General features: G+C 38.0%; 1 protein-coding gene across 1 annotated transcript; it reads right to left on the bottom strand.

Annotated features, from left to right (window-relative positions):
* Window positions 1-399: 399 nt before the first annotated feature.
* Window positions 400-25,475, bottom strand: Slc35a1 (solute carrier family 35 member A1). The gene is made up of 8 exons (XM_059254094.1): window positions 25,305-25,475; window positions 20,912-21,089; window positions 11,080-11,239; window positions 10,462-10,614; window positions 7,095-7,161; window positions 4,829-5,005; window positions 4,257-4,391; window positions 400-1,396 (listed from the first exon to the last, which is right to left on the bottom strand). The coding sequence occupies exons 1-8, from the start codon at window positions 25,318-25,320 to the stop codon at window positions 1,272-1,274; spliced, it is 1,011 nt and encodes a 336-aa protein (XP_059110077.1). The 5' UTR covers window positions 25,321-25,475; the 3' UTR covers window positions 400-1,271.
* Between the last annotated feature and the right edge of the window lie 235 nt (window positions 25,476-25,710).

The raw sequence follows: 25,710 nt of genomic DNA on the forward strand, positions 1-25,710 counted from the left end.
GTGCATTAAATTCAGATTTTTATGTCACGTGTGAGCCAGTATTAAGGCATAATTTGAGATGGAGTTTTGGCTTCCATGTATCTGCATACAGACAAGGTAATTTGTCTGATTTGATTCAACAATATGAATTTAATTTAGGTAACAGTAAGTACGTGTTATGTCTTGAATAAAATTATACAGGAACTAAGCCTTCAAAAATACAGTTCTTTGAAAAGACTTATTGCTTTGTAATCCTTCCTAGAAATTCTTTTTTTGTTCAAGGCTTGTAAGAATTAGATTATAGCTATTATTTGCAAACAAAACCCTATTTGTTAAAATTTCATACACAGAAAAAAGCCATGTTAATGTTTTTGCATTATCATAGTGATCACAACCATAAAACAAGTTACTACACGAAAGTGATATAAATAAATTTATTGCTGGATTTCCCCGTTAACATTATAGAAATAGTTTTAAATCACTGAAAGTTCACAAATTGAGAGCCCAACAGGTAACCATACTTTATAAAAAAGAAAGTATAAAAGTGACTTAGAAAATTTTCAGAAAAGTATATCATTAACAACAGCAAAGAAATATGAACCAGACAGTGGATGGCACAGATACAGCACTAAAGTTCTCAGTCATCACCCAGACAGCAGTCAGTGTCCGAGCTAGGAAACAGACTCTGCGTTAGAGTTACACACTGAGTTTCGTTCTCAACCGTCCTATCTTAGTCATTCTTCACTCTGATAAGAGAAGCTAGAGTTTCACTGCTCCAGGGATAAAGTACTATCCATGAACTGGACAAGGAAGGCTCACCCTCCTCTCCCGGTACCTGAACAAGAGAACAGTGTGTACAGAAATGGCTTTGGCACTTTAACCTTCAGACACTGTCTTAAACCTTGTTGACTGAATGTTGTAGTTTCACCTGACATTCTGACCCTGTATTGTCACCTCTGTGCTCTGTGTACGTGAGACACATGCACGCACGCACACGTATGTACGTTCTGATACCATGTCAACTCCATGCTCTGTGTACACGATATACATACATACATATACATACATACACGCAAGCACACTCTCTAGTAAAGTCCTTCATTCTGAAATAATACAGCTTGACACCAAACGCACTCAAATCTGTTTAGCATTTCACTCATTCAGTTTTCTTCTTGATTCCTATGTCATACAGTTGATTTGTTGATACTGTTTAAGCTACCATCTGGGGTTGACTTAAGGCTCTAATTTATTATCCACAGTTTTGTCATTAAAGGAACATCTTAGGACGCAAATCACACACCAATGATTCTTTCTTTTGAAGTTGGTTCTTGTTGAATGGATGTAGTGTCTTGTCTGGGTAACCCATAGAGATATATGGAAACACATACAAGAAGAGCTCCCATTGCAAAGTTAAGTGCTGAAAAGAGAGAAAAAAACAAGTAACTATTTTTTCTTTAAGCTATAAAAAATGAATTTTAAAAAGCATTTTTATGTATGTGTGTACATGTTCATGTGTGTTGGGTTCATGTGTATACAGTCCTGAGCATCATCCTTAGGAATGCCACCCATCTCATTTTAGGCGGGGTCTCTTATTTCCTTGGAGTCCACCAATTAGGTTAGACTGGATAGCCAGCAAACCCTCCCTGGTGCTAGGACTGTAAACACTTTCTCAGTGAGCCATCTCCCCATCCTAAAATCTTCTTAACTGTACATTGCACCACCAGGTCACATGCCTGTTGTTTTATGAGAAGTTGTCTATTCTAAGCAAAAAATAAATTGGAGGAAACAGATAAATATCAAAGGAGTGATAACACACTTTTCAAAAACATAGTAAGCCTCCTGTCTTAGACTGCTCCAACAAAGGGATAGTAGCTTCCCTATAAGGCACATAATGAAAAGAAATGAGGAAATGTAATATAAATAGAAAAAGGAAATGCAGTGTGATATGGATTACTTATGATCCCAGAAAGCTTAGTGTAAAAGACAGTTACATAAAATTCAGCTTTCAAAATCCAGTGATTGAAACCACTGAAAAGTTCTGGATAGGGGATAAGGGGATTATTAGGTTTCCTGCTACCCTTGCTGCTTTTTCAAGTTACTCCTGAAAATTAGGATATACAAAACTTGTATGAGGGCTAAAGTGTCTGTTGCACAAGCCTGAGAACCTGAACCCCAGCACGAATACAAACACTGGCACATCTGCAGCCTCAGTGCCATGGGAGGAGTGTGGAGCAGAGACAGACTGCCCCTTGGAGCTCTCTGGTCAGCTAGTTAGCCAAGTCAGTGAGTGGGCCTGTCTCCAAAGGAAGGAGAGCGACTGACCAAGACATCCAGCATTGACCTACATGGACCCACACACCAAAGAGAAAATAATAATAATAATAAAACCCTTCTAAAAACTTCACATGCAGGCATTATATAAATAAATGCTAATGTCAAAACTGTATACCTGACTTAAAACTGAACCATATTCTATACATATTAACTGTATTACACAATGGCCCAGTATTAATAGCTTTAAAAATTGGATGTAGTAGCTTGGCATGGTGGTACATGTCCGAAGTCCCAAGACAGGAGGTGCAGGAGTTCAAGGTTACTAGCTCTGTAGTGAGTCTGAGGCCAGTCTCGCTACATGAGATAGCCCCCACCCCTAAAAGGAATGTGAAGAAATAGCACCAAGCTTCAGTTTTAGTTCACGTACAGTAAAAGACCAGCTTTGAATTCAAGGGGCAAGCCAGTTTCGATCTTAAGATCTCAATAGTTAGCTGAAAGACTCCTGAGACAGAAACATTTTATATTGTTACTAAGTTTTTCTCAGGAGCAAAGACACAGGATTATGTTGAATATAAGGATGGATTAGAACTACAATTAAAAGTTTACCCAAATCAGGTGAAAGGGGCATCTAAAATGCTATGGTAGGACTTGTACATATCCTTGTTATTTGCTAGACTGTTGTAAACAAATCACCTGACAAACCCAGGAGACCAGTGACACTATTCACACTTGACAGAGGAAGTGTGAGACATGGTGATATAATTTCCCCAAGGCTGCTGCCAGTCATTACAATAGGCAAGATTTGAACCATACTATAAAATGGTTTTCTGCAACACTGATAATGCTTCTATTTGTATTTGTAAGAGGAGTTCTAAAATGAAATGTAATACAGGACAGTTTTTCCCCTTTTACTTAATGTAGACATTTAACAAATTTTCCTTAGTAGTTTATGGAATAATAATTAGTCAATAAAGAAAATAATTACTACATAGCTTAAAAGAAACCTGACACATTAAGACATTATTGCTACTTAAGTAATTCAAAAGCTGGATATGACAGTAAGGGAAAACAACACTAGAGGGATTAGCAAAGTGTCAGGATTCCACTGGAAACTAGTGCACACCTATGTCCAGAACAGGAAGACACAGAGGAAATAAAGGAGTCTTCAAAAGGCCCACATATGTTAACTTCACTGCTAAAAGGAGGCAGTGCCTCAAGTGCTTGTTTCTGCTTCCCTGAGAACTTGATCATACCAGAGTGGTTCCTGAGGAGCCATGAGAATTGGTTCTAGTACTTCCCTCAGATTCTAAAATCTCCATGTCCCATATATAAAAACAGCATAGCATTTACATAACATATACATACTTTCCCCTACAAGTCATTCATAGGCTACTTAAAATATCTACTACAATGTAAATACTATAATTATTTATAATCTTTTTGTTTGGTTGTTTGGTTGGTTTTTTGTTGTTGTTTCTCGAGACAGGGTTTCTCTGTATGATATCCCTGGCTATCCTGGATCTCACTCTGTAGACCAGGCTGGTCTTGAACACACAAAGATCCACCTGCCTCTACCTCCCAAGTGCTGGGATTAAAGGCGTGCTCCACCACGCTTGGAAATTATTTTTATTCTTAAGGGATTATGACAAGCATATTCATATTCAAACAGTTTTCTCCCTAATATTTTCTAACATAATTAAATCTATAGATGCAGAAGCCAGTTATAGAGGATTAAATGTACAACTTGACTCACCCAAGACATTCTGTATCTAATACTTAAGGAACGAGGCCTTCAGTGCTAAATAGCTTTTTTAGTAACAAGAGTGGCCCTCTCAACATCCATCACCTAGAAGCAGCACTCTGCAGACTTAGCTCTATGACACTAATCACCTTCACACAGCTGCAATCGCAGAACACACCGTAACACAATGAGGATTACTTTCATAAGAATTGAAGCAGGCTCATTCATCCATGTTAACAACTTCATATAAACTATGACATACTTATCTGTAATCCAAACAGTATCACTGAAGCAATGGTAGAAAGAACAATGGCTGCTGCTGCGGAGAAGCCTTTCATGATGTTGTCTGTGTACTTGACCACAACAGAGGTGTAGAGTCCTCCAACACTAGCCAGGACTTGTGATAGAGAACAAAATAAAATCTTAACACTGAATAACTAAAACATTCCACAGTGTTGAGACCCTTTCACTCCCAGAGATAACATACTCATTTCCTAGGATAAGGAGAAGAGTTTTCTCCAGAAGCAGTCATCTGAGAGGCTGTACTTAAGCTGAGTAGGGCTCCTGTACAACACTTTTCAGATGCATAAGACTCCACTCCAGCACTAAGTCACACACAGTTATTACTAACACCAGATTCTTTTCATTGTGAGGGTGAAATTTCTTTGGGAAAGCAAGTCAATAAGAACAAAATTACATATTCTGAACTGGTATTCATCACTAAATCAGGAATAATTCCAAAATGTTGTAAGTGCCTAGGACAGACATCTAACTTAAGAATTACAATAAAAAGCAAGAATAATCTACTCAGACCTTTTATTCCTGGATACTTACAGATGACAAACCAGACATAATACGTGTAACCATAGAAAAATCCTTTTTGTTGAATTTCAGCTCCGTCCGACAAGTAGGTACCAACTAGTGTCACAACGATCCCTGACAGATACATTTGAATGTTTCTCACCCAAAGGGAAGTGTCTGAACTCTTTAAAACTTTTTCAAAATAAACTCCTAGAGAAAAAAATGAGCATGGAAATATTAAAGATATTATGAATTAACTAATACTATTCCATTTATAACAAACCCCAAGTACATGATTTGGGGACAAATATTCTTAATATTAGTTAAATACATGTTTATTATGTAGCTTATGGCATGATATATTAAACATTATCAAACTGCTTTTACAAAGCATATAGATTAATGATTAAGAGGAAACTTCATAAGCTACATTTGACAAAAGGCTGTTAAACAATCAAGAACAGTTTTCCCTTTAGACCACCAAAACTCTCTACTCCTTAATACCAATAAAAGGCTGGTTGTGACCATCTGTAAAGCTATACCACTAGAGTGAATTATCCTACTCATTCTCCTTTAATATATGTAGGAATGAATGTGCCTTACTGTGCAAAGTAACTATATAATCACCCAGTTGATGTCTTTTCAATGATATAACCAAAGTAAAATTAAATACAACTTCCTGAGGAAAGCTGTTCTTTGAAGCAGGTCTACAGACAACATCATATGCCCTATGAACTGCTAATTAGGTATTAAATTTGTGTATGTGTATTTTTCCCAGGACTGGGTGGGCACAAAAAAAATGTTTTTTTTCTCAGAGAAAAGGAACTAAAAACTGCTTTTGCCCCTAAAAAGTCAAATACTATTATTTCAAGTTTTAAAGTTAGATGAATGCATGTTGAACAGGGACACTGGAGATTTTATTTAAAGCCATTTTATCAGCTAAAGGCTTGGGAACTGTTATTTACCAACTAAAAGGTATAATTAAAAGTAAGATTTTTATATTAATCTTTATTTTTGAGACAGGATCTCACTATGTGGCCCTGGCTAGCCTGGGACTCAGTATGTGGACCAGGCTGACCTTGAATCTGCCTGCCTCTGCCTCTGGGGTCCTGCTACCATACCTGGCAAAAATAAGGTTGATTTTGATGAGACTATGTTGGAAAGAGGCAGACGATGGCAACAAACATAAAACAGCTGTTAAAATTTCCAGCTTAGACTTTATGTCTGGAAAAAGCATTTAACTATTCAGTGAGCTGTTCCTTAAGCACAGGAGAACTATTAAACCCCCTTCAGTTTCCTCAGTTGTAAACCAAGAGGCTGAACTAAATAGGATATTGAATATAAGCATCTAACAGTGCAAAGATGGTACTGAAAATCAAAAGAATTTTTTTTGGTGATTAAAATTTTGTTCCTAATTTGTTTATTCTTAAGAATAAAAGTTTACCATGTACTATGGTAGTTAAGTATGTTCCTAAATTTAGCTTTTTCTTATTTATAGGCAATATTTTATTTCTATGTCCTTCTTGTTTTCCTAGTTAAAAAAAAAAAGTCACTCTTGAAATAGGTAGAAATGAAGAAATATATAAATATCACTAATATATTCTTTACTAAAAAGCTCTTGAGTTTCATACCAGTTGGAGCTATTTCTGCAATACATTTCATTCTTACATTAAGATTCATGTATTTCTTATCTTTTCTTAATTCATTAGAGGAATGATTGTCCCTAATATGACTCCATACTTTCCTGTTTTCTTGATGTTTTTGGCTGTTCTTCTTTGATATTATGTTTGCTAAGGTACACTTCACCCACCTCCTCTTTCTATTCCATAGCTCCTAGTCTGTTGAAGCAAAGGAAGAACTTGAGATTATAGGTACAAGACACTCTAAGCTGGTATACTAGTTACCTACAGCAGCAGAGACAAGCTTGAAAATAGTGAAACTCTGGGGAAATGGGAAGTACTTTGTTGTGACCTTCCTGAAGGTTAATTTCCTTCATTGTTGGAGGCTTTCCATTAACTTTTAGTTCTTGACTAAACTAAGATGGTCAAGAATGACCGAAGTATGTTCTTAACTGTAATTCTGAAGTCTGAACTGAGTTCAGTGAAGTCACAGATTTACTGGGGAAAACAGCTGACACAAAACACAGTAAGAAAGAAGTTGAAGCCTTAGTGGAAATACAATTGTCAGGATAAACCAAGGAAATGAGATCCAGTTTTTATAGTTCAGTGTTAAAGAAAGAAAAAGAAAGAGAAAGAGAGAGAGAGAGATAACATGATAAAACAGTGCATTCACAACGTACCTGCAAATCCAGAGCACAGTACAGCAATAGCTATCGCACCAAAGCCTAAGAATGGGTTCTGCTCTACCTGCAATTGTAAGTTGTTAAAGGTTTCTCTTAGTAACCACAACTGAGTTAATCCAACAGTCCAAACAGATGACTACAAATATATATGTTGCCAGGCCTAGTAATACATTCCTTTAATCCCAGCACAGAGGAGGCAAAGGCAGGTGGATCTCTACGAGTTCCAGGCCAGCCAGGGGTATATATTAAGACCTTGTCTTTAAAAAAAAAAAAAAAAAAAAGAAAAGAAAAGAGAAAAAAGGCCTATATTATGCTTCTACTAAAAGTACATTTCATATAAGACATAATAAAAATGATAAAGAAGCAAACAAAATGAAAAAGTCAATTTTCAAATTAACCAAAGCATTTAAGTTGAAAGCATTTCTTTTAAATCACACACACAAGATATGTACAATATAACATGTACACCTCAATTTCCAAGTACTTGAACATAGAGTTTTACATAGTTGACCTGCTTGTTAATTTTAAGTTCTGCTTCTACCCTGAACCAAAGTATCAGTCTTGAAAATGGTACAGTTCAACTTACTCCCTTATCACCTTTTAGATTAAGTACTCACTTTTGAGACTACACACTTTACTGAATTTTTATCAAATACTTACACAGTTCTATGTACTAGAATCATTGCTATGTACTGAGCAGATAAGAAAGTGACAACACACACCTCGGAATGGCCCTTAAGCAGCTTCATGAAGAGGGGAGATTGACAGGTGTATATAACAATAAAACAGAGATAAATGCCAATAAATGTATATATATATATGGTACCCAAACCTACTGTTTCAGCTCTTGTTTTCTTTCTTCCCTAAACTAACTCTCAGGAGCTTCGTTTGTCACCCTAAGAAATGAATAATTCTCACTACTATCACTGGAATTAGAAGAGTATTGAGATACAGTACTGTACTATAATAAGGATGTGATACTTTGTTCAAAAGCAGAAAGCCTAATGTCGGGAGTGCCTGAGACTGAGACATAAAGCGTAACCTAAACTATCTGGTCATCACTGAAAATTTAGAACATTTCACTCCTGTGACACTTAAAGTGCAAAAGAAATTTAAACTTGGAAAGCCAAGCCTAAGAGTCCCAGCTTCAACAGTGTTTAAGATCTTGGAATACACTTAATCTAATTCTTAACCCATTGTTACAAGGTGGTGAGGGATGAATGTATGCAAAAACTCATGTCCACATGGCAGATATTCCACAGAAGACAATTTTCTCATCTGACAGGATGAGTTTAAATGCAAATACTGGTTTAGTATAAACTAGCTACACTAGAAATTCAAAACAAGTTGTACTTATATAACATCAATTATATATAGCCAATTAAAAAGGTAAGTGCTGTAGATTATACTCATTGTTAATAAAAGGCTGATTGGCTGATAGCTGGGCAGGAAGAGATTGAGCAAGAGAGCCAGACTAGGAGAATTCTGGGAAGAGGAAGGGCGGAGTCAGAGAGTTGCTGGCAAAATGCAGAGGAGCAGGATGAGAATGCTGTACTGAGAAATGGTACCAAGCCACATGGCTAAACATAAGTAAGAATTATGGGTTAATTTAAATGTAAGAGTTAGCTGAGCTATCAACCAAGCATTTCTAAATAATATTAAGCCTCAGTGTGTTTATTTGAGAGTAGTGGGACAGGAAAACTGTTTACAGATAATCTCCCCCAAAACTAATCATATGCTGACTTAGCAGATCTCTTTTAAAAACAAAGGAGTAATGTCAAGCTATGTCTAATACTATTCAGGTAGTGTCTAGAAATAGAATCAAATTTTAGGTTATACTGTGGAACAATGACAGAATAATACATCTGGAAGTAGAATACCAGGCAGGGTTGAGCCAGGGCTCAGAAAGGTCTCTAGAAACCAGACCACAGAAATAAATGAGTTTAAATTGGGAAGAGAGGACACCTGAAGAGTAAGGATGTGACATTACCATCAAACATTCACAAGTTCATCCTAGTTATTTTCATTGTTAGGATATGAAGAACAATGAGAGTTTAGTTAAGCTCCTCAACAGTCGGTCTTGAAACCTTTACATAAAGGGCTATTTCTGCACTATTTTCATATCAATGTCAGAACACTCCTCCACTGTCATCCCTATCTCTGACAGTGGGCATACTGCCAGAGACTAAGTTAAGGAGAATGAAAACTGGATGGAGAAAACCTTACTCAGCATTTAAAAACAAAAACAAAAACAGCTTAAAACACTCTAGAAATTCTGATGACATGAAGAAGCCTGCACAGTTTAGTCACAGGTTAGCTATACACTATGTTTGGACAAGTTACCTCACCTGTGTGGACTTAACTTGTGTGGAGGTTCAAGTGAGAACTCCCCTGATAGGCTCCAATGTTTGAATGCTTAGTCCTCTGTCACTGACGATGTCTGGGCAGATTTAGAAGATGTGGCCTTGCTATAGGAAGTATGCCACTAGGAATAGGCCTTAAGGCTTCAAAGCCATGTGTCGTTCCTAGTTTGCTCTTTGTTTTGTGTTTGTGGTTCAAGTTGTAAGCCCTTCAGCTTCTGCTCCAGCCACACTGCCCGCCACTGTTGCCACCATTCCACCATCATGGACTCTAATCCTCTGGACCTGTAAGCCCAAATAAACTTTCTTCTATTGATTGCCTTGGCCATGATGTTTTATCACAGCAACAGAAAGGTTACTAATACAATGTACTGTTATCCATTAAAAACAACAACAACAAAGCATATACTGAAGGATTTCTTTTCTCACTAATATTTTTAACACTTTCCTCTTGAAACAAAAAGCTACTTTTCTGTTGCTGTGATAAAACGTCATGACCAAGGCAACCAATAGAAGAGTGGGTTTCCTTTGGGCTTATGCAGTTTCAGAAGTGGGGAAGGCAGCAAGTAGGCATAGCAGAATAGCTGAGAGTTCACATCTTAAACTATAAGCACCAAGCACTGCAGAGGAATTGAACTGGCAACGGTACATGGCTCTTAAAACCTCAAAGCATGCTCCCAGTAGCACACTTCCTCCAGTAAAACCACATCTCCTAAGCCTCCCTAAATAGCATCTCCAGCTGAGGACCAAGTAGTCAAGTGCATGGCGGGGGTGGGGGTGGGGGTGGGGGAGATATATCTCATTTAAACTACAACACCATAATAAATATTATGATACTCAAAAACTGTATGCTAAGGAGGAAAGCCCACCTATAAAGCCAAGTGCGCTTTAAATCCAAAGTAATATTACACTCTACATTCACCAAAGTGCGGATGGAGTGAATAAAACAGGTGCTGTAAGAGAGGAGTTTCCTTTTACCTATGGCATATTATTTTGTTTCTTACCACGACTTTTGTAGCTTGGGCTGGTTTCCATTGTACAAGTGTGACCCCACCACATAGCATAAAAACTGAAATCCACTGCAGTTTGCTGAGTTTTCGATTTAACATGAAAACGGTACAGAAAGCAGTACAGGGAATCTTCAGTTGATAGGTCACCTAGAAACAAGTAAGAAATTCATCTAATGTTAGTCTTTTACAGAAATATCTCCTATCACTAAGAAAATACTTGTGCCGGGCGGTGGTGCCGCGCATCTTTAATCCCAGCACTCAGGAGGCAGAGCCAGGCGGATCTCTGTGAGTTCAAGGCCAGCCTGGGCTACCAAGTGAGTTCCAGGAAAAGGCGCAAAGCTACACAGAGAAATCCTGTCTTGAAAAAAAAGAAAGAAAGAAAATACTTGTGAATGTAGTAAAGAGTTAATAAAACAAATCTCCATTATAAAACAATTCAACAACATCAAATCCCAGTTTTCTTTTCTTTTGAGGCAAGGTCTCAGTATATAGCCATGGCTGGCCTCACACTCAGAGATCTAGAGTGCTAGGATTAAAAGTATGCACCACCATGTCCCACAGAACTTTTTTTTTTTTCCAGTTCAGAGCACTTATATCATTAACTCCGCTTACCTGGTATACTGCTGCATCCAGATGACTAAGAGCTAGGAAAGCCATGTTGTTCTGGACAGCATACACCAATGATGGCACACTTAACTTCACCAGTTCCTTGGGGCTCCCCAAGATGTTTTCACTTAAAGATGTCTTAAATCTACCCAAGCTTCCAGTTTCTCTTTGAAAACAAAAAGAGGGATGAAAGAGTAGTGAGGTAGAAAATTAAACACCCTTTCCCCACCCAATGCTAGGTACTGAAGCCAGCGTCTTGTGCATGCTAAGCACATGATCCATCACTGAGATACATCCTAATCTTTTGTTTTTGAGACAGGGTCTTATTCTGTGGCTGACCTTGAACTTAGGATCCTCCTGTCTTCAACTCCCAAATGCTGGGATTACAGGCATACAGCACCATGTCTGCAGCAGTCTTTTAATGAGACTCCACATATATTACTTAAGTTCCTGATGTAATTTAGAGTGTACTCTAAAGAATTTTGCCCAACTAACTTTAGATTTATTAATAGAAATAGACCTATAATTCATTCCCATTTTTAGAAACTTAAATTTCTACTTAGAAAAGGTAACAATAAAGTAGAATTATCACCAAAATCCTCTGGTCAAAGTTCCAAGAGTTTTTGAGTACATTAAGTAAAAGTTATCAGGAGATAGAATTAATTCTCTCCCACTTCAACTCTATTGTATCAAGTATACTTCAATATCTTTGTAACTGATCAGGCTGCATAGCCATATTTTTAAAGAGTCTTTCAAATTATACATTGAAATGCAAATAAGAGAAGGCTATAGTGGTTATACAACTTGGATTTGAAAGCAAGTGATTCTTATTCTTTATAAATTTACTCAGTGCTGATGAAATAGAATAGGTCATAAATCTAATATAAACATACTCTCAAAATATGTCAAATGTGTATAATTCTATAGGAAATCTGAAGAACTAATTAATCTCAATAAAAATAAACTATATCTGTAATATACAAAAAAAGCCTGTAGGTTATATATGGTCTTAAGACCACAACCATCACCATCACCACCACCACCACCACCACCACCACCACCACCACCACCACCCCAAAGACTGGTTACTCTGGCTTATACTTCTCCTACAGAAAGTCACCTCATTTGCTTCCTAAATATAAAAATAAACCAGTATTATATAAGAAGCATCAATATTCCTCAAAACATTCTTTATCAAAATTGTCCTAGCTGTAATTGAGAGCACTCTTAAAGGACCATACTCATATTTATGATAATCACAATGAGCCTGTGTTTTTAATTAGCATTAGAATTAACACTTGCAAATATTTTCATATTTAAATGCTGCAGGAACAATTACATAAGTTCTGGGGAAGGCGACAAAATTTTGCCCCACTGTATCAAATTGATTATTCCTATGTATTCATTGTAGAACATTCTACCCCTCAAGAAAATGTTCTACTTAAGACAGGAAATTTTGTCTAGACCATAGAAATGCAGTTACAGATCTATTACCAAGTTCAACAGTCTCCACACTACAATGTTATATTCATATGCTGAAAAGTTCTGTGTACTGTCTGGGGTTGGGAGCTACAAACACTAAGAGGGAAAAAGTAGCCAAAATACACACATATATAATTTTCCAAGCTATCTGGACACTGAACTTGAAACAAATTTCTTTTGTGAGGGAATGGGATAACCCTGGGCCTTCTTTACACATTCTAGGCAAGCGCTCTACCATTGATCTACATCCCCAAGTCCTTAGAGGCTTCCTAATACATATCTAAGATGCATTATATACTTGACTAACATCTTAACCAGAATATAAAGAACAATATTTCAATTATTTTCTTCTCCATTAAAAATTAAAATAACTACCAAGAGGTCAAATTCAAGTGTGATGGTTAGCTTTAATTGTCAATTTGACACAATCTAGAATCACTTTTGAAGGGGTCTCAATGAGATTTTTTTGGATTAATTTACCTGTGGGCTTGTCTGTGGAGAATTACCTTGGTTTCAGTGTTAGTTAAGCTGGGAAGGCCTACCTACCGTAGGTATCACCATTCCCTCAGAAAGGGACTGTCATCTGTGTTAAGAGTAAAGAAAATGAGCTGAGCACTAGCATGCATGAGTATTCCCTGTTCTCTTCTGAGTGTAGACACAATGTGATCAGCTGCTTCTAGCGCTGCCACTGTGACTTCCTGCCAGGAGGATTGTAACCTGTAATTGTGAGCTTAATAAACCACTTGTCTTTTGTATTTGTTAGAGCATTTTTGTCCCAGCAACAGGAAAAGAAACCAAGACACAAGGAACTCTGTGAAAAGACGACATATCAGAAACATAATAGTTTAGTAGTTTTTCATAATTACCACTCGTCAGCATCACATGACAGCACAGATATAATTCTTACATGTATAGGACCTACCACGTATAAACTATTACTTTTAGTGTTCTTTTAAAATGCTGACTTGTACACTACCACATCTTCAGAATGGCTCCCTGGAAAAACTACTGAGCAATATTGTTGTTACACCACCATCAACTTCCCACTTTCTCCTAGATCTGTTTTGCTCCAATAGAAGGTTCTTGATGATGATCCTTCAGTGTACAGCATAACGGTTATTATCCTTTTCTAATCCCCATTTGCCATCAACTCTTTTTTTTTTTAAAGATTTATTTTTTTATTATGTATACAATGCTCTGTTTTCATGTATCCCCGGAGGCCAGAAGAAGGAGCCAGATCTCATTACAGATGGTTGAGAGCCACCATGTGGGTGCTGGGAATTGAACTCAGGACCTCTGGAAGAAGAGCCAGTGTTCTTAACCTCTGAGCCATCTCTCCAGCCCCGCCATCAACTCTTAAGAGATAAGAGGCTAAGTCAATGCTATCAGTGACATTTTTTCAGATATCCACAGAACAGAATTGGTCAGCCTAAACTACTTCTAGGACACCCTTGACTACGGAGTGAAACCTTGCCTCAAAACCAAAAAGAAAAACAAGGAAATTCAGGATGAAACCAATTCTTTCTTTCTGAGCCAAAGTAGGCCTCATCTAACAAGAACGATCAGAAAGGGTAAAATCCTTGACTGAGTTGCCAAGGCACTGTGCAGATGGAACACAGAAGTTACTTGTGATCTTAAGAAATTTCAGCTTTGTTTACAAACTTCTTATCTGCAAAGTTTAGTATACTGAAAATTAAGACATATTATATGAGGAAATATACATTATGTGAGGTATATGATTTTTATTTCCTCCCCTAAGTCTCTGAACATATTACAGCATGGGTACTAAGAGGTAGAGAAAATGTCCCCTAAAACAGGAGAAATAAATAAGGCTGGAAAATCTACGACTTAAGTGTTTGCCAGATTTTACAGTATTACATATAATACCATAAAACAGTAAAAGACTCCTCTGTGATCTTATAGATAAGTAGCTTAAAGATGTATGGTGTATTTGTTTTAACTATTGGAAGACATCCAAAGTCTAAGGACATTAACATTTACACATCCTGCTAGGGCCATGCCTTCTGTGGACTGTGGGGAAGAGCAAACAATAAAAAGCCATTCTCTTCTAAGGCAGTATGTACATTTCTTCACCTCCTTTTCTTTACCAATGGCAGATTCAAATTGCACCATCAGTGTTAATGGTTTTCAGAAGGATTAGTAGCGCATATAGCTAATAAGTGACTTTCCTACGAAACTACTAAATCAGCAATAAGCAAACAAAAATATCTTTAGAAGATGTGCTTTATATTTTGGAGTACAGTTAAATATTGGGAACTCCAATTATCAAAACAAATTGCCTTATCAATATAGAGAGCTTTTGTACTATCACTACTGATCTGTCCCTCTTCCCCCAAAACACAATTTACTGATTTACTTTTTAATTTTAAAGTGATCAAGGGTAAAGTGACTTCAGTGGTAAAGTACTCAGCTAGCATATGTAAAACTCTGGGTTCAATCCTAGCACCTCAAAGAATTACAAGAGAAACAAAAAAGTAATTTGATAAAATCACACAGGCACACATGTACAAAGATAATCACTGTGTCTTATTATGTAGGAGAAAATGGGAAACAAACCAAATGTGTATGAATAATACTGGCATATATCATACATCCAAACAGTGGGCTACAATGAACTTTGGAGAGAGATTTCTATGTACTGACATGAAGAATTTATGTATGAAAAATGATAATAATACATTTAAGTACAAAAACTTAAGTAAAGCAGAGCACAACAGTGTATTCCATACTCAGTGCCCAGCAGTTTCTTGCATGTAACTAAAATTCACTAATTAGACCACATAAGCTTTGTCAAAGTACCCATCCATATATTCTTCCACACACCCCTTTTTCTTCTTGAAGTTCTAATTTCTGGTTAAAGTAAATATAATTTCACATTCCAAAGACTCTGAAAAACTATGAGTAAAATCAGTAAGAATGGAGGAATCATAAAGTAAAAACAGAAATCATTACTTCAAATGTATAAGAAAACTCAGAGGAAAAGAGGACGCAACCACCCTAACACATGATTCATTATAGGATCTAACACTTAAAGCAAAAAAGAACTGCATATACATTACTGAACGTCAGTAACTTTGGTATTAGAAAATCTTTTTAAAGCCAGGAGGGAGATGGTGGCACAGGCCTTTAATCCAGCAGAGACAGGTGGATCTCCATGAGTTTGAAGCCAGCAGAACAGGACAGCCAGGGCAGTTACACAGAGAAACACTGTCTCTCTGTTTAATTTTTTTTTTTTTTTACCACATTTACTTGTGTGTGCATATGCATGTTTTTCCATGCCACAGTGCTCATGTGTGAGTCAGTTCATCCTTCCACCATGTGGGCCCAAGGATCAAATTTGGGTCATCAGACTTGGCAGCAAGCACCTTTACCATCTGCTGAGACATCTTTACAGCCCAGAAATTCTTACCTATTACATATTTCAGGATTAAGCAAATTAGTAAATATTTGAGGATAACAGAAACTAAGCTCATCAACACTGTAGAAGGAAACAAATGAATAATGGGAAGATGTGAAAACCTGGTGGTGCTGAACATAACTAGGTATCCTGCAGAGAAACGGACTTGTACAAGTATGTCTGCACAGGCATATACTTCCTAGTTCTGTTTGCTCAACAAGACTAGAGCAGAGGTTCTCAACTTCCTAATGCTGCAACCCTTTAATACAGTTCCTCATTTTATGGTGACTCCAACCATAAAATTATTTTCATTGCTACTTCATTTTGCTACTATTATGAACCATAATGTAAATACCTGTGTTTTCCAATGGTCTTGGGTGACCCTGTGAAAGGGTCGTTTGATGCCCCAAAGGGGTCACAACCCACAGGTTGAGAACCACTGGCCTAGAAGAAAGGCTAGTGCAACAGCAATGTGTGTAACTAATACCTACATTCTGGTGTCTAAATACCATTGGAGGGGTTACAAAAGAACAAGGGATTTTAAAAAAAAAACTGAAAATTCAGGGTTAGAACAAGAAAAGTACAAAGTAAGCCAATTGCAGACTGTAATCTATTTAGTGTAGTCAGCTTAGTGCCACATTTTTCACATCTTAATACTGATTGTTGGTGATGCTACTATTCAAAATGGCCCCTAAATGCCATGCTAAAGTAAAAAAACCTACTGTTCTAAGTGTCTGAAGGCTATAATGCAACATGAAGAAAATACATGTAGTAAATAAGCTTCATTCACACAACATAGTTAACCGTGAGTTCAATGCCAGTTAATCAGTAACATATTAAATGTATTAACTCCCATTAACTGTAATAAAATCACCTTTTAAAAGTGAGGGTTTATATCGGGTCAAAGTTTGGAGGTCTCAGTTAGTCTCACTGCTCTGGGCTAGGCAGCTCATTACACTGGGAACACAGTACCCAGCAATTGTTCACTCTGTGGGACGAAGGAAAAGAGAAGGAGACCAGGATCCTGCAGTTACCTTTGGGGGCATACCCCAATGCACTAAAGCCCTCCTACAAGCCACGTTGCACTAGAACCAAGCTGGGGAGGAGGCCTTTAATGGGCCAAATAACAGGCTCTTAGTGTACACCTAAGACCTAAACTATAGCATTAACTAGTGTTTTTAAACTGAAACACACAAAATAAGGTTATGTATTGATCCACTCTACAGTACTTCATCATAAAGAGCAGACAAGGAATGAGTTTTCCCTTCATTGCTTTCTCATTCTAAATAGTTCCAAAATATTTCTAATAGAATTCTTCAACATATTTCCATAATTATCCTGAAAAAGTTCTTTTCCAATGATAAAATATTGTTTCTTCTACTTTAAACACCAAGAAAAATCATTTCTTTTTTTCTTTTTTCTTTTACTTTTTTTTTTAGATTGTTTCATACTTTATTGCCCAAGAGTTAAATACAGGGAATTTCAAGAGGTTCTGCATAATAGTATGATTTCAAGAGGTCAAGAAGTAGCAGTGAGTAGCATTTTTTTCTTTATTAAGAAATTTTTACTCACTCCACATATTATCCACAGATTCCCCCCTCCTCCCTCCTCCCACATTTCTTTTTTTATATCTGGAAAATTATTTTAACATTATGGCAATAGATTTTCAAATTCAAAGTATGAGTCAGCTTTGGTGTTTTTGTGTTTGAGAAATCATCTCATAAAGCTTCCAAGTAAATGTTTTCTAATTTTTATCCATCATAGTAAAGCACTATTATCCAACCTGTGTTTCTTTTTAAGATTCTTTTTTATGTATCGATGTTCTGCTTATATGATGTCTGTGTATCACATGTGTGCTTGGTGCCAGAGACCATAAACTAGAGTTGTACTAACAGTCAAGTTGCCAAGTTGGTGCTAGAATTCAATCAGGGTCCTCTGCAAGAGCAGCCATCTTTCCAGTCCCCCCAAGATGACTTTTACTTATGTCTGCGTGCATGTGTGTGTGTGAATGCCACCTGTGAGTGTATGTGTGTGCCCACAGATACCAGAGGCGGCGTCAAATACAGATCAGCTGGAGTTACAGGAGGTTATAAGCTGCCCAACATAGGTGCTGGGAACTGAACTTGGGTCCTCGGGGAAAGCAAGTAAGTGCACTTAACCTCTGAGACAGCTCTCCAGCCCCAGTCCCTCACAACCCATGGTGTGGTTTTGGTTTTTGTGCTTTTGTTGTTGTTGTTCTGCTGTCTGTCGAGGCAGAGTCTCATTATGTAGCCCTAGCTGACCTGGAACTCTAGATATAGACCAGGCTATTCTGGACACCACAGTGACCCACTTGCTTCTGTCTCCCAAGTGCTGGGAATAAAAGAATATGCCACCGTGCCCAGTCCAAATCATGTTTTTAAATGACATCCTTTTTACCTCTGGCCAATTTTTTAACACTCTTTTTATTTATTTTGTGTGTCATTCACACCATGCATCTCCTTCCCATTCATTTCCTGCCCCTGCATATCCACCCTCTGCCCTTGCAGTGCCCCACTCAATAAAATTTAAGAGAAAAAAAGAAAAAAGGAAAGAAAAAAAGGCAGGGGGAATCTCATCATGGAAGCTGTAGTGTGACACAGTGATTCACGCAGTAAACCCTTTTGTCCTTAGATCTTTACTTGCAAGTGCTCATTACAAAGAGTCATTGGTCTGGTTCGAGCCTTTGGCCAAGTTATTTTACATTTATTTATTTATTTTGTGTGTTGTATGTGTGCCAGTGCATGCACATGCATGGCACATGTGGAGATTAGAGGACAACGTTAGGGAGGATCAGCTCTCTTAATCTCCCATGGGTCCCAGAGATCAATCTCAGATTGTTGGCTTAACAGCAAGCATCTTTACACTGGACCATCTCACCAACACTGGCCCAGTGTTTTTAAATTACTAGTTTTCATGTGTATACAAAGGAATGGCAGCACTGAAAGTGTCTGGGGAAATCCTAACTTTTGTTTTTTTAGAACTTGTACCACTAAACATAAATGTTTGGGGCTTTAACAAATTTCCAAACAAGTTTTTACAAAACTAACTATACACATAGCAAAGAGTTGCTGAAGTAATATATATATTATTATATACATTATATATAATATACATAATATTGCTTGGTATATCAATTGATATAATATACATTTAAATAAAATCATATGGTCTTTGTGGATAAGTTGGCAGAAAACTAGCCCAACTTGCTAAGTTATACCAAATGCTTACTAATCTTTACATACAGGTTTCTAAACTCTGTAACACTTACAAAACAAGTAACTACAATTTAACTTATGAGGCATGACAGTGTACACCTGCTATTGCAGCACTCAGGAGGCTGAGGCAAAAGGACTGCACGCTATAGAAAGTTCAAAGCAAGCCTTGGTTACCTAGTAAGATCCTGTATCAAAGACAAAAATGGTGATAAATATAAAATAGTCTATATTGTGTTCTGTCTATTGGAATCATGAGTTACAGCTGTTTTCTGTCCCTTTACAGTGGTAAACCCTGTATTTTTCCAAAAAGAAGCTTAGTTGTAAGATTATACTCATTATATGGAGATTGTTCTGGACTTTTAAACACAGACCTTTGTCAATGAAATATTGCCTTTTAAAGGTATAGTAAGAACTCCCAGCTGCTATCATCTAGATGAAGAATGATATAATAAAAGATAAAATTCCACGGAAGGCTTAGGATTTCACTGCACTTGTACATCGGTGCCTCTGCCCATTAGACAAATTTTAAACTCAACCGTTTTAAACCTCTACCATCCATCTCAAGTTATTTTTTTTTCTTCACATGATCATTTGAAATCACTTGCTACTGTTTTGTTTTGCTTTGTTTTTATGTCTGTCCCACTAAATCTGTCAAGAAGCGGTGACCACATCTATTTCATGCCTGTACGTCCAGCACCTGGAAACTGTTAAAGTTTTGTGAACTTAGTTTAGAAATGTAATTTGCCTATTTCTACCTAAAAGCTACACATGCTATTACTTACTGTTTCCCACTCTCACCAACATACATGACACTTACGGGAATTCTCACCTGCCCCTGATTCACCGGATTGAAATAGGTAGATCCTCACCTCATAAATCTCCAAGTCATTTACAATCAGGGTTTTATTTAATTTTTATTTCATTCTCAGCACCTTGTATTATTTTCTCCAGTGAAAGAAATGAAAAAATTAAACTTCAAAGAGGCCACAACCACATAAACCTGGGAATAAAATTGGGTTTGTCTTATTGGGAATTCTATTGTTAATCTCCCTTTCACTGAACCTTCAGCTAAAATGATTCTTCTGTGGTATTATTGATTCAAAGCACAGTGCTGTCACATGTCAGCAGTACAATCTGGAGGTAATTCATATGCTATATTGATAAAACATATCAATATGTCAAATGTTTAAAAATTAAATGAAATTACTGAAAAGCACCTAGCACAGTGCCTGGACTAAACACAGGAAATACCCGTAAAATGTTTGTGATTGTCATTCTATTCCTCTAAAACAGATCAAAAAAATTTTCCATAAAGGTCAAATAGCATATATTTTAGGTTTCATGAGCAATATAGTTTCTGTTACAACGAAAAACAGAACACTCTGTATTTGGGCCATAAATCACAATTTGCCAACTCCTGAGAGTTCTTCAATTTCAACACTACCAACACTGAGGACTGGACAATCCTTTGTTTTAAAGGGCTGTTGTAGGCACTGCAAGATAGGTAGAATTATTCCTGGCCTCCATCCACCAGACACCAGTACATACCTATTGTGATATACATACAAAACTGTACCTCCTACTGTCCCTAGTAGAAAAGTACTGCTTTAACACAATCTAACACATAAAGATGTGACTTGAATTTTCAGTATCTTAACTTGGAGAAAAAATAATTTGACACTCTAGAAGTATTTTTACTTACTTAGCTAAAAGTCCAACACTTATCAGTAACTTTATAACTTCTGTGACACACACGGCTGTGGTTGAAAAGTAGAGTTCTTTATTTGTTGTCCTTGTGTATCTTAAAGCTACGGTGTAAGCTGCAGCCACCAGAGTCATCACTGCCAAGCAGTACAGCTTGAAGAACAAACTGACATTTTCTGGAAAATATGTGCAATAAAAATATTATTTAGTGTGTGTGTGAATATATATGTATGTATATAATGCTAATCAACTAGTTCATAATGCTTTCCAATTTCTAGCACCAAATATTTTTTAAATGACATCTAAAATTCAATTTCTAAATAATACTTTCCAATTACATAAATAAATACTGCTGACTTTAAAACTCCATACAAATTAGGCACAGACACTGTTTAGTGCCCCCAACTGTAAAATTATGTGACATAAATAAATACTGCTGACTTTAAAACTCCATACAAATTAGGCACAGACACTGTTTAGTGCCCCCAACTATAAAATTATGTGACATAAATAAATACTGCTGACTTTAAAACTCTATACAAATTAGGCACAGACACTGTTTAGTGCCCCCAACTGTAAAATTATGTGACATACCAACAACCTCAGTTTAAGTTTGTTATAAAATATGTAATTACCTTTGTGATTACAAACCTGTGAAAACAAGCATCAAAGCAATGGCAATACATCCTGAATCTCTAGACAGTAGAAAACAGACTGAGGCCTTTGGCTGCACCTGTCACCCACTGACAACAGGGCCGATCTGGCCGTGTGGCTAGATGGGTATTCTCGCCTTTCTTCCTCACCACCTGAAGGGCATTGCTCCTAACACTCTAACTTTCCCAGGTGGAAGAGGGTCACTCCTCATCACGGGTATAAAGCACAGCTAAGATCCCCTGCTAGAACCTGTAAACATGCTCTTGGAGACAGCAGAAAGCAAGCACATGGAATAACTGCATGACAGAAGTGCAATTGAAGATCACTGCAGTGGTGTGTGTACGCAATCCCAGCACCCAGGAGGTTGAGGCACCAGGACCATACTCATGACCCTGTACCTCCTGGGGGATGGGGGGCAAGAAATGTTTCTAGTAGAAAAGTACTGCTCTAGAACAATCTAATACATAAAGATGTGGCTTTATAACCAGCCTGGACTATATCCTATGACCCTGTCTCATACACACACACATACGCTCACACTCTCTCACACACACACACTCACACACACGAGATTTATATAGAACTAACTCAAAATCAAGAACAGATTATATCTAACCTCTCGTTTCACTCCATTATCTGAAAGTAATTTGGTTAGCACAAAGAGTACTTGGAAAAACCTCTATAAAACTTGAAATACAGGATATAGCAGCCAGCACTCAGGTGCCAAAGACACCTTTGGTAAATTTACAGTCACTGAGGAAGCCAGTACCCTCCCCCGCCCCATGCTTCCTGTCCTGATATTGCCATCGCCCAAGGCTCGAACTATTTCTGCTTTCTTTTCATGACAAAATTTAGGGTATCATGTTAAGATTTATATGGGAAAACCAGTTCCCATAATTGACTTTTATTAGTTATAAATGAAGCTAATCATTGTCACTGAGATCTACTAATGAGAACGGAATGACTTGGAGGTATTGTTTACTTGGTATTCCTAGTGTTTTGTCATCAAATCAATTGCAAGTGTCCACCTGGGAACACTGCTCTTAGCTCAGGGGTCACACATAAATAAGCAGGCTTTGCCAATCCCACTGTAAGAATCATAAGGACATCAAGTAACTTCAGGATGCTATTTTTTAACTGTCATATGTGCTAAACATGCTTTTGTTCCCTCCTTTGCAACTATTATCATAGGTCATTATACCTAATCATAGGTAAATAAAATAGGTGGGGTGTTTTGTTTTGTTTTCCCAAGACGGCTTCTCTGTGTAACAATTATGACTGGCTGTCCTGGAACTTGCTCTGTAGACCAGGCTGGCCTTGAACTCACAGAGATCCACCAGCCTCAGCCTCCCAAGTGCTGGGATTAAAGGCGTGTGCCACCACTGCCCCGTTTAAAATAGGTGTTTCAAACAGATACTTTAAAATATGGTTATTAAAACTTCAGGAAACAGTGTCTTCAGATAAATATTTCCTCCTTGGTGAATTAAAGAATAACTTGTAAATTGTAGGCAGATTCTTAAAATTATACTAAGGAGGTAATATGAGAAGAAATATGTCTTATAACTATTTATCTTTCCTTTCTAAAATATCCAACAAGCCAGATAAGCAATGCTTATGTAAAGAGAAGTGAAGGAAGTCACTATTATACTTCCATTGTTCAAAAACTTTCTTATGAGAGTTTATGACTCCAAAAATATGCAGCAATAACATTTAATCAGTCAGTACAAGAGAAAGCAAACTACATATTTTTATATGATCATGCAGAATGGCTTTATCATTTCAAGGGTATAGAAAAATTTTAAGTCCCATCTCGACACATGAAATTATAATAAATTCAAATTTCAGTGTCCATAAAGGAAGTGTTATTGGAAGACAGCTATACTCATCTGCCTAGATTATCCTGGCTACATTTGTGCTATAATTTCAGGGTTCAGCAGCTATGGCAGAGACTAACAGCTCTCTATAGAAAGACTGCCCATGCATGTCCTGAATTATCAATATTCTCATAACTGAGGAGTTCAAATTCAAATATAGGTATGATATAGGTTCCTGGTTCCAAAAAACAAGATCGTGAATGTTTAAATACTGAACATAGCATTTACTCCAGAAAACATGCTATTCTATGTTTTCCCCCTTGAGACAGGGCCTGTTTATGTATCTCAGGCTGGCTTGGAACTCGCTATGTAGAACAGGCTGGCCTCAAACTCATGGATCTCTGCATGCCTCTGCCTCCTAAGTGCTGGGATTAATAAGCATGAGCCATGATCATAGGTTTTTAAAAAACATGCATATGATGCAAATATCTGCCAACATAATTCTTACTAGTCAAAGTTGAAAAGTATAAATTTAGGTACTATAAAACATACAGGACTTTGGTATATAATACCACTTTAGAAGCATATTTCAATTTTTAAAACCAATGCTTTTTTTAACCATGACGTTCACGGACATTTCAGTTCCATTAGATTAAAACATTTCTTCCTCATTCCCAATTTTCTAGTATGAAATTTCATTTATTAGGAATTTCAACATTTCTCAGGTAATTTAAAAATCCATGGTATGTAAGTAACTTTTAAACTTTGCTAAGAATTCAAATCATGCCAAGCCATTAACTAGAAACCTGGCCTACAACTCACCTAGCACCCGCCTCTTACCAAAAAAACCATTAGCTTCCACAGCATTTGTTTCTGAGTGGGAAATATACCCAAAAGACAGTCTGGAGTTAAACTTGTTTTCCAAATACATTTTATAGGGACTATTATTTGTCATACCTGAAAGCTTGGACATTTCAGTAAGTAGCTGGTAAATAATCTTTGAGACGCCTCTAGGGAGGTACAGAAACTATACTTTGTTAGGATAAAACGTGCAACACAACCGAACGTAATAAAGTATGTACTGGCAATAAGTCTAAATCTGTAAACTGTTGACAACCCTTTAGGTATTGATTTGCCTTCTGGAATGCTTAAGTGTCCATCTGTCATTCGCCCTACAATCTATTTATTCCCTTCCACATGTTATCAGAACAGCCTTTTCCCATTCAGCCCTTGTTATCAGAACAGCCTTTTCCCATTCAGCCCTTCCCTGGGTTGCTACAGGACTTAACCTGAAATGGGTTAATCCACAAGGAAAGCAAAAACCACCACAGAAAACTTATCTGGCGCCTGATGTTAAACGTTATTTCCCCACAAGACAGGTAATTTCACGTCCACGCAAAAGAATATTCTTTAAATAATTGTCCAACATTTATTTAGACTTAACGCCAAGTGCTCGCTGGGGAAACGGTGACGAAGAAAAAAGTTAGCCATTTGCCAGGTGTGGGTTTTGGACCGTTAATCCCAACAATTGGGAAGCTGAGGCAGGAAGAGGCTGAGGCAGGAAGACCTCCCGAGTTTGAAGCCAACCCGGGCTACAGAACGAAACCCTGTAGCCTTGATCCCTGCTTAAAAAAACAGCAATAAACCAACAAAACCCACCCACTTTTGACCTGTCCTAGCCACAGTGTTACAGAACGAACAGCCCTGGGTCGAGCTGATGTCAAACCGAAAGCAGCAGCAGTCACCACAGCACGGCGAGTGGGCCCGCCTCTGAGAGGTGCACAGCGCTGCCCCTCCAACCCGGGCTCGGACCCGGGCCGCGCATCCGCCGAGCTGCGGGTGCAGCCCGGGCGCGCTGCCCGTGGCGAGGGCGCGGTGCCCGGAGCCGGCGCCTCCCGCACCGCCCCGGCCGCCCGGCCTCACCTCTCGCCTGAGCCATGGTGCCGCGACAGCCTGCGGCACGAACGCCACTGCGGCCATAGAGACGCGCCGGCCTAGAGAGCCCGCCGCCCCGGCCGCGCCAGGAGGAAGCCGCTAGCTGCGGCGGAAGCCCCGCGCGCTGCGGAGCGACGCGCCGGGGACGCTCGCTCCTCGACCGGGTTCCGAAGCCGCAGCTTCCGGTCGGCTGAGGAGGCGGAGTCACGGCGGCCGAGCGTTTCCTGCTGGGGATTGCTGGCCAGCCAGGGAGAATTGGGCGGTGAAAGGGATTCTGAAAGGCTCTTGGCTGCTGGTCTGTGTGAAAGCCGTTAGAGAAGCTCCTCCGGGAACTCGAACTTTTGTAACTTTCACCTCCATCACAGCCTCCCATTTATGACCTCTTGGATAAATT

This window comes from Peromyscus eremicus, chromosome 2 (genome assembly GCF_949786415.1).
Source record: "Peromyscus eremicus chromosome 2, PerEre_H2_v1, whole genome shotgun sequence".
Lineage (NCBI taxonomy): Eukaryota > Metazoa > Chordata > Mammalia > Rodentia > Cricetidae > Peromyscus > Peromyscus eremicus.